Source organism: Sinocyclocheilus rhinocerous, unplaced genomic scaffold (assembly GCF_001515625.1).
Source record: "Sinocyclocheilus rhinocerous isolate Xijiao unplaced genomic scaffold, SAMN03320098_v1.1 scaffold491, whole genome shotgun sequence".
NCBI lineage: Eukaryota > Metazoa > Chordata > Actinopteri > Cypriniformes > Cyprinidae > Sinocyclocheilus > Sinocyclocheilus rhinocerous.
In genome coordinates, this window is record NW_015625034.1 from 195,544 (window position 1) to 205,976 (window position 10,433).

Below are 10,433 nucleotides of genomic sequence, written 5' to 3' on the forward strand. Positions count from 1 at the left end.
AGGATTTTACAGTGGCACGATAACCATTTTCATGACTGAAAAGTGCAAAAGGAGAGATCTGATTTTCATCTACCTCTAGGACTCCATCTTGAATGTGACCATCCTCAGGAGTCATCATTAAGTTTGAGGTAACGGAGAGACTGAGTGTTAAAGGACACTTAGCTGCTTTTACCCTATCAATTCTTGATGAAAGACTTTCTTTTTCTGAGACTCATTTGAAAAAGTTCCACTTTAAAATTGTTTTAGCAACATGCCCGTTACTGTTGCAACTGTTAGCTGAATTTGCAGAGAGTTTGTGTTCTCATGTTTGATTGCAGCAGTGTCACAACTATCACAGCCCCCCTTTAACCTTTGACCCTTTCTGACCCTGGCTCAATGGCGATAGCACAAGCCCTTTGACTTGGAATTAAGGGATAAAACTCAAAGTGAATGGACGCTGTAGTGAGCTCCCGTGATAGATCACCACCACATAGAATATCTGATTATTTTGAGCTTGTTTGGATGAGAGTCTAGTATATCATCATAACCGGATCTAGTATTTTTTTTTTTTAGTCGTTCATCTATTTGTTTGTAGATTATCCATCTCTTTCTCTCTGATGTGCATTTATGCTGAGAAACTCCCAGCACCTACTCATCTTTTTAAAGGCTTAAGATATCCTAATCTGATCTAGATCTTTTTAATACAGAGACTCCACAGATCTGGTAATTAGAAAGTAATGCATGGATTCAGCATCAGGGTTTAGTATTGATTACTGTACTTTTGTAATATAAACAAATCCCACAGGTTAAAACAGTTCTGTTGATTTAAAGACTCATAACAGTCCTATTGATGGCCTTTTGTTATTATCTCCGAAACAATCCCTGCATTATGAGGGTTATTTATCAGTATACGGTCCCTTGAGCAAGAAGTATTCATAGACAAAGCTGAAGACTTTCTTCTTAAAAAATAAGAACGTCTCGGTTACGTATGGTAACCCTCGTTCCCTGAAGGAGGGAACGGAGACGTCACGTCGGATGAATCGTTTTTAAAAAAACGCACCCGAAATTGCTCTTTTAGTGGAAAAAGCTCTTTTAGCGTGCTGAGGCGCACAGGGGAGATGATCATCTGCGACACAAACAGGGGGTAGTGCAGCCTGATGTGTGCAACCCACTCGACACAGGAAACCACCACCGCTGAAGCACAGTACCGCCAACACGAAGAGCTCTCCAAGAGCGCGCTGAACTCGTTCAGTCTTCTTCTCTCAGTAGAGTAGTCAGGAGCAGAACGATGTGATCACTCGGCTCCGAAGCGAAAAGCTGAAAATGCGCTGCATCTGCTGCCTACTTATACTCACGCTGTGATCAGCGGCAGCTGGATGCAATAATCGCATGCCAATGTGCATTGGCTCATTTAGTTTACACTCGAAGTAGATTGGTCTCTCTAAGCGAGATCCCAATTTCGTCGGTCATCCGACGTGACGTCGAGAGTGACCGACTGAAAGGGAACAGCCCTTGTAGTGCCTCTGACTACCAATAATAGAATTTACTCAGAAGACATTTTGTTGTTGTTGTTGTTGTTATTATCAACTTTGAACAAGTACAAATATGGCTGGATATTAGTAAATACAAATTTAAATATGGTTAATAGATTAAAAAGAAGAAGAAAAACATCCCATGAACATTTTTGTATGCTTAATTATTTGCTTTGCAAAACAAAAATGCATATCCAAATTTCAATACTAAATATTTCTTGAAATTAGAGAGGAAAATATTTAACCTGAATAACATAAGAAAGATCAATTAATGATTTTACAGCAGTGCTTGCGCACATCCTGACTTTGCCATTAGCTACAATTAAAGTACAAAGCAAAGGTATATGACAGTATATGACACTGAACTTTCGACCTCGCTACTCTCATGGAGTCTGTCTCAGAATATAGTACATGAGATAAACATGCACTGTGCCTAGACTCCTCTCAAATTAAGATAGATAATTAAAAACTTCACATTTAATGCTGTCACAATATGATGGAAATAATTTTTGTAAATGTAATATAATGAAAATATTTTTTTTTTATAATGTATTATAGTGATTAGGTAATGTTTATAATATATTCTGTATGACCTATTTTTTTTTTTTTCAGTTACAATAACTAGACCTTTATTTTCATTTCTGTTAAACTATGAAATAAATTCATGCATCTTAAACATGGCTGCCTGCAAAGCATTATACCAGCCTCACAGCACGTCTCCTCCTAAGATGACTTAATTACATTCTGTGGAACCGTGCATTTATCGAAGGCATAACCTTTACAACTGACTACATGGTGACCGCTGTGAACAACAATTAGTAAATAGAGGTTACTGAGACGAACATGCCACACGCAGGGTACTGAGCAATGGACATCTTATTTTTGCCGTGATTTTTTCACCCAGAATTTTTGCCATGTTTATTTTATGAATCAAACTTGTTTTCATTTAAATATTATAGATCATAAATAATACTGGATTTAAAGCCTACTGATTATAAACAAATATAGCATCTTGAGTCTATTAGGATTTTAAACGATGATATCTATATGGATTGATCAACTGTTTTATTTCTAATCAAGTATTGATTATTAAACAATAATACAAAAATCTATTTAATTTAATCTGATTCTCTTATTTTCTTTTCCAGGATTGTAATACGCTCTTTCCTGTATGGAGTATTAATAATGGCTGTGTACAGAGTCTCAAATAAAATATTTTAATTCAATAGCTGGAGCCCGTTCACTGATATTGCCTGTAACAGACTGTATTAGTGGGGTAGAGCAACACAGCTGGGCAAGATGCTTTCATGGCATTTTCAGGTTTGTTTAGTCATAAATAAAAAATCAGATCAACAAAGTGAAAGCAAACCTTTGATGTAGAGAGCTGGCAGAAAGGATGGGGTGAACAGCCATCAAATAATAGGTTTATGGTGACTGTGTTATATACATTATAACAGAAAATAGACGTTTGATTGGTCGTTCCTCTCATGCATTTAATTTAATGAATTTAGTGATGTCAGTAATAATAGTTATGTAATGACTTTCTAAATGCTGCTATCTAGATAATATTTAATAATAATAGTACAATCGACAATATAGTGTGAAATTAAGATATCACAAATAAAACAATTAACAGTCATGACACAATTTTGAAGAACATTTTGTTAGTATTTTCTGCAAAATACTGGGCAGTAAAATGCTTGCCTAGAGACTCCAGTTCAGTTATAGATGAACCTTTCAGTACCATAGTTTGACAACTTCTATGGATTTGCTGCCCTCTTACGACATACTGGAATTATTACAGGAAAAAGGGTAGCGAGGTAATTTGTGTCGTTTTGTTAATACAAATGTTATGTTACCTCAATAGTCTTCGCATTTATGCGCGCAGACGATCATTCACTGATGATCAAATGAGGCCAGGTTAAACAATGCACCAACAGGCCTAAGTGTTCTCGTCAGGAGTCGTAGGGTTCTCTTCAGCATAGCAAAATTAGCCTAATTCTATGCCAGTGCTATCTCTTTGATATTAAAAAGGTTATAACAATGATGGTTTGACTAGCTTGTGCATATTAATTTGATCATTCTAACTCTGTTCACTTTCCAATCGCAAAACCTGCTAATAATAATAATAATAATAATATAAATCCATTAGTGGTACAACCGTGGCATACAAGCCCTAAAAATGATAAAAAAACAAACAAACAGAAAAACATAATCATAACTAACATAACATGTTAACGTTTTAATTACGTTTGTTGTTTATAATTACGTTTATTTATAAGGATGTTTATTGTATTTGCCGATTCATTTTGTTGTGATTATATAGTGTAATTTGTATGAAATAAATATAGGCCTGTAGACGCCCTGTTCGCGAATAAATAGTCTAATTATTTTAAAGTCGTTTAAATAAATTGCTCAAACTGGTTAGCAAAATCGTTTTGATTTGGTTCGCGATTTATTTTGAAATTATTCGGACAATTCGCTTAAGCACTATATAATATTAGAAATGTGTTTGCGTAAAAATACGTAATAGCCTAGCCTTTACTTTAGAACGTGCAAAAGAGCACTTGGTTGAAGTGAATAGGCAATTAAAAAAGACAAAAGAAACAGATAAAACCCTAACGTTCAAGTGTATCATAGTTTGCATACTATAAACAACTGCATCGCAGCTTCACTGCATGTAGGCTAAACGTGAAAGCACAAGAATTACTTTCCATCATCTACCGCGTCTGTTGTCTTGTTTTACAAGTGCGTTGGTTTTACTGGATCATTGCGAGTCTTATCCAAGAGACGCTTGGTTCTTCTCGCCTCGGTTCAATGAGTCAGTGAAGTGATGCTTGAGAGCCGCTCGAACCGCAGCAGTCCGATTATTAGGCCTATTATGATTGTGAACCGGTTCAGCAAATTCATTAAAAAGATCCGTTTCAAAAAGTACGATTCTTTCACGAAACGGACATCCCTTTTATGGGCTACGCCTTCACCATAGTAGGTTTCCTTTACGTTAGGAGCAGGGATCACTTCTTGGTTTATTCCGGGAGTTTTTGTAATTCTGTTAGAATGGAGATCGACTCCGAGTCCCGCACCGACAGCACCAGCACCATTACTGACAGAACCAGTAAGAGCTCAACTATAGAGAGTTTAGGCTTGTCACACTCCAAGTTGGCTTATGATGGGAACTTTATTCGCTCTGCTTCTGGCGTGTTTATGGCTGGAGAAATCGTAAGTATAGCTGAGATAGCTGAATAGTGAATCTAAACTTAGCCCACTATTTAGAAAGCCTAAGTATTAGCCTACTTTTAAGTCACAAGATAAAGCATTGGTTATGAAGTAGATTGAAAGAAAACTAATCTAGATTGCTGGAGGTATCTCTACTTAGAAAAGGACACTTTTTGCACAGTTTTCCACTTTCCATTTCCCAGAGGAGGATGCAATGATGTATCTCTTGATATAGCGAAAGTGAAACAGTTTTTTGAAATCTTTTATTTCAGTTCATTTTTTTTTATTATTATTAATTTTATTTTATTTAATCTGCACTGTTTATCAGCTGCAAAAAAAGTAGTACACTTTAACTAATTTAAAAAATAGTAGCCTACTTATTACGGAAACAATATAGGTCTAATTTAAAAGAATGTATTTAAGTGTGAATTAAATAATGTTAGGAGGCGTAATTGCATGCTATTTACAATTTAATGAAATTGTAAAATAGTTTATATAAAATTTGTGTAGTAGTTTAAATGCAGTTAAAAGTTAAGAGTGCCTAATGTAATTTTATTATTATTATTTTATTTTTTTGGCCTTTGAAATATGGTTAAAATGCAGGCCTACTGCTGACTGTATAAACAAGCATTTATGGTAGCTAAAATATACTTCAGTTAGGCTATCATTAATTAATCTCTATTGAAACGTTATGTATTTGAATATATTTGTAATTTACACATTTGCAATAAGGAAGCTATATAGGAAGTAAAATATTGACTTAATATTGTAATAGTAATATTAGATAACACATGCTTTAGTATGTTAGTCAACACAACACACAGAATAAGTGTACTTAAAGCATGAGAAAAAAATATTAAAACATGATTTAAAATATACTGTAAACCTTTTAATTTAACATTATTTACAAAATGCACTTTTTTGAAGTGAGTTCAGAAACATAATCATGAAAGTTTACTCTCTTTAAGTACACTTAAGTGACCTTATATTTCATTGATACTAAACAGTTTTTTTTTATATATACTTTTTTAAATTGGAAGTACACTGCAAGGGTACATTCAATACAATCACACTTCTTTTTCAGAAGGAATAGCTTGCAACCATACAGTATATGGTGAATAGGAACAACAAAATTTAAGAATTTTTGTTGTTCATGAAGATAATTACTCACTAAGGAAAGAGAGGAAGAGGATCAACCAAAACAATTGGGAAACAAACTCTTCCTTTCAGCTTGTATTGTTCTTCTTCCTTCCACCACATGCTCTGAGTCAAATCTAAGCATTCCCTTTCCTGGTCTAATCTATAGCCAGCTCTGTCTTCCAAACCCAAAATAAGTTTTCCTGTAATATCAAGAACACATTGAGAAATTCTTTGCTGTTTATAACAGGAAGGGAGGGTGGGAAGTCTGGTGGCTAGGCCCAGTTCTGCTGCTGCTAGAGAACATAATTGTCATTGTTTTTACTTTGTTTGACAAAATGTGTTTTTACAGCTCAATTCTAAAGTTTTTTTTTCGGGTCCTAAAATATGAGTTGGTGATTGCATTCAAGCATTTGGCAGATGTTTTATCAGTTCATGCATTTCCTGTAGGATTCAAACAACAATGGCTTTGCTAGTGTCATAGGCCTACTGTACTATTTGAGCTACAGAAATGCTATCTCATGTGATGCCCGTTATCTGCTTTCTTATGGCTGTTTTTAGATCAGTTTCAATGTGTTTAAAGAGTGCTGTTTCAGTCTGTTGAGTGTCTGTGCTCCATCTTCAACCTCAGGTGTTTGGGCTTCTGGTGTGGACTCTGATTGGTGGGACGGAGTACCTCCATATTCCTGCAATGGGATGGGTAATGTTTGTGTCAGTGTTTTATTGGGTGCTTACTGTCATTCTCTTCCTCATATACCTGACTATGGCCCACACCAGGATTCCCCAGATCCCATGGACAATTTTGGTGAGTAGATTTGAATAAATATTAGTTAAACTTATCTAAATTAAACTACACAAATGAATGTCCAAAAAATCTTTCTCACCAAACTTTCATTAAACTAAATGCTTGTTAATTCACAGGGAATATGCTTTAATGGCAGCGCCTCTGTATTGTACCTGACAGCAGCTGTGATTTGTGCCATATCTTTGAATGTGGCCATTAGAGGGCGCTACTACTTCATCAGCTGGGTGGCATCAACGGTATGAAAAGCAACTTCCCTGATTAGTTTAGCAATATACTCTTGTTTTCTTATAGCCTAGCACCTGGAAGCAATGTATTTCCTTCCACAGCTGATTATTTTCCTGGACTGAAATAATGAGTTGACATTAAGTAAACAGACATTACTGTACTGCATTTTGTATGTGTGTGTCTTGCAATTACAAAAATAACTTGTAGCGGTAGCCTATAATAATTTGAACGATAAATTCCTGTTCTCTTCCTTTTCAGATATTTGCATCACTGGCTATGGTGTCTTATGCAGGAAATACAGTTGTGAATTTCAAATCCTGGAGATCAAAAAGTGAAGAGACATAAGCAAATGTTTTTAGTTAGTTTGTTTACTTGTCTGCTTGTTTTTATTATCCCTGGGGGATCATTTCTGCAAATTGAAAGAATCACATAAAAAGATAATTTTGCTGTGGTTGAAATGCTAAAAATATATGTAGCATCATTCCTATAAGTAAAACTTGAACTGTACACTACATAATATTTCTCATTTTATTTTTCATAAGAAATTAATTATTGAGGCAGAACATAACGCTCTTTGTTTAAGGCAATGCTGTATCATTATGGTAAGCCTACTGTAATGATTTATATTCAGAGTTATATTCAGAATACTCAGTAGATTCAGTTTGATGGGACGTTTTAGGATTTTGTCTTTTATCCTCGTTTGAATAAAAGGGGAACTATTATGTAAAATTCACTTTTACATGATGTTTTACTTACCTCTATTCTACGACAGTTTTTCGGCATCCTTCCTCCACCCCAACTCCTCACTCTTAATCTATTCTCATCCCATACTAGAGATATGGGGAGTTCTCTGGGTTCGGGCTATATTCTGGGCTCGTAGCCCTCCCACAGGACAGCACGCCAAAATTACGCTTACTATTTGCTCAATCAGATTATATGTAAGGGTGAACTCGTGAATTGGTATTTGTATACACAACCACCCCATAACGGTAAAAATTCACCTACTCCTTTTTTATATTCCCCATAAATCATAAACAGTATCTCGAAAAGAGTGCTGTCTTTTGTGATGTTGTGATGTTTGTAAGCCCCTCCCACAACCAGTGATGGACTCTGCCCTATTAGCATAGAGCAGGGGTTGCGGGTTCTCAAATCTGACCCTCGAGATCCACTTTCCTGCAGAGATTAGCTCTAACCATAACCACACACATACGCTAATCAAGGTCTTCAGGATTACTAGAAAGTTAGTCAGGTGAGTTTTATTAAGGTCCTTTTCCTGCACTGTAAAGAAAAAAAAGAATAATAAAAATGTCTTAAATAACAGAAAAGTACTGTCGAATTAGAAACTGTTGAATTAAAAACACGGATAATCTGTTTAACAATTTACATTCCAGAAACAATGAATGTTTTACATAGGCCTACATACACCATATTTTCTGGCAGAAAATATGGTATATGTAGGCCTAAGTAAAAACATTCGCTGTTACATGATTTATGACGAGTGGTACGATACAGCAATACAATGAACAGTGCAATTAACAGAAGCTCATACAATACATTTTAACAGGCATAATTGTAAAAATAACTAAAAGACATATATACAGTTGAAGTCAAAAGTTTACATACATCTTGCATGATCTGCAAAATTATTTTACCAAAATAAGAGGGATCATACAAAATGCATGTTATTGTTTATTTAGTACTGACCTGAATAAGATATTTCACATAAAAGATGTTTACATATAGTCCAAAAGAGAAAATAATAGTTGAATTTATAAAAATGACCCCGTTCAGAAGTTTACATACACTTGATTCTTAATACTGTGTTGTTACCTGAATGATCCACAGCTGTGTTTTTGGTTTAGTGATAGTTGTTCATGAGTCCCTTGTTTGTCCTGTCTGCTGTTCTTCAGGAAAAATCCTTCAGGTCCCACTAATTCTTTGGTTTTCCAGCATTTTTCTGTATTTGAACCCTTTCCAACAATGACTGTATGATTTTGAGATACATCTTTTCACAATGAGGACAACTGAGGGACTCATATCTACCAATTGGTTGGTTGGGGTGCATGTGCAAGTGCTGACCCAGACACTGGTGTGCTTGTGTCTGTTTGAGTTTGTTTGTTTTAAAGTTGTTTTTTATGCTATTTAATCTATAGACTTTCTGAAATATGCTTTTTAAATTTATCTTGGTTTGGATTTGGAGTTTAAAATGCGCTGTCAATTGTATTCTTCCCAGTCAACAATTTGATCTCACAATGATGTCACCATAAGCTCACGATGTAATGTGTGCTGTAGGTGCGAAACTTTTAGTAATCTTAACCAAGATGTAGATGATCTTATCCCCGGTGACTAATATTTGAACTGCTTTCTCTCAACCTGCTCAAAATGTGAAACTCACAATGATTTCATATACTACTCAAACCATGAGGATCACAGTATGAGGATCGTTTGAACTCACAATGATTTCATATACTACTCAAACCGTGAGGATCACAGTATGAGGATCGTTTGAACTCACAATGATTTCATATACTACTCACACCGTGAGGATCACTGTATGAGGATCGTGTGATGTCACTGTGATCATCGCATGATCTCATGTGTTGACTGGGTTGCACTCAAAGCTGTAGTGGAGTTGGGAAGTTTGAGAAACGACGGACTGATGATTTACAGCTGCGATGAGTTACTGAGTCTCCGATATAACATGAAACGTCCCTAGGTTACGTGTGTAACCATTGTTCCCAGAGGGAACGAGACGCTGCATCGAAATGCTATGGGAACACATTCAGCGTGACCACACTCTGAATCACATATGTAATCAGTCCAACAGAGTGGCGAGACATCATGGGCAGGGTGACGTATCGACCAGGAAGCTTAAAAGCACATGCGGTGGAGATAGCGGCAGCTTCTGGTAAAAGAAGGAAGCACTCGCAGGGATGCTGGAAGTATGGCAATGAGATACAGCATCTCGTTCCCTCTGGGAATCATGGTTACACATGTAACCTAGGGACGATCCTCTTCAGGAACTCGAGCTGCGTCGAAACGCTATGGGAATGAGAATGTCCAAGCCACCAGACTTGCAAATCCCTGCCTAGAGTGGAAGAGAAGAGCTAAGGCGAGAGAACAGAGAAGCCCGGAGTGGCACGCACATTGAGGTTGTAAAACCTCATGAAAGTGAGCGGCATGGACCAGCCTGCAGTGTTACAGATGTCGAGCATGGGGACCCACGACAGGAAGGCCTTGGAGGCCCCCATGCCCCTAGTAGAGTGAGCCTTGACCCCTAAGGGGGAGGGAAGATCAGAGGACTCGTAGGAAAGAGAAATGGCATCCACAATCCACCTGCTGAGGGTCTGCTTAGTAACAGGGAGACCCCTCTTAGAAGAACCACAGCAAACAAAAAGCTGGTCCGACTTCCTTCACAGGGCAGCTCTGTGGACATATGCATCTAGTGCTCACAGAGGAAATGTGTAATTAGTGTCTCCACAAAGACTGACCACCAAGAGTGGCGTGGTAAGCAGCTATGGCCGCCACGTAGACCTTCA

General features: G+C 36.7%; 1 protein-coding gene across 1 annotated transcript; it reads left to right on the forward strand.

Moving 5' to 3' along the window:
• Positions 1 to 4,568: 4,568 nt before the first annotated feature.
• Positions 4,569 to 7,239, forward strand: LOC107749122 (CKLF-like MARVEL transmembrane domain-containing protein 8). The gene is made up of 4 exons (XM_016564212.1): positions 4,569 to 4,730; positions 6,496 to 6,669; positions 6,786 to 6,905; positions 7,153 to 7,239. The coding sequence occupies exons 1-4, from the start codon at positions 4,569 to 4,571 to the stop codon at positions 7,237 to 7,239; spliced, it is 543 nt and encodes a 180-aa protein (XP_016419698.1).
• The last annotated feature ends 3,194 nt before the right edge of the window (positions 7,240 to 10,433 follow it).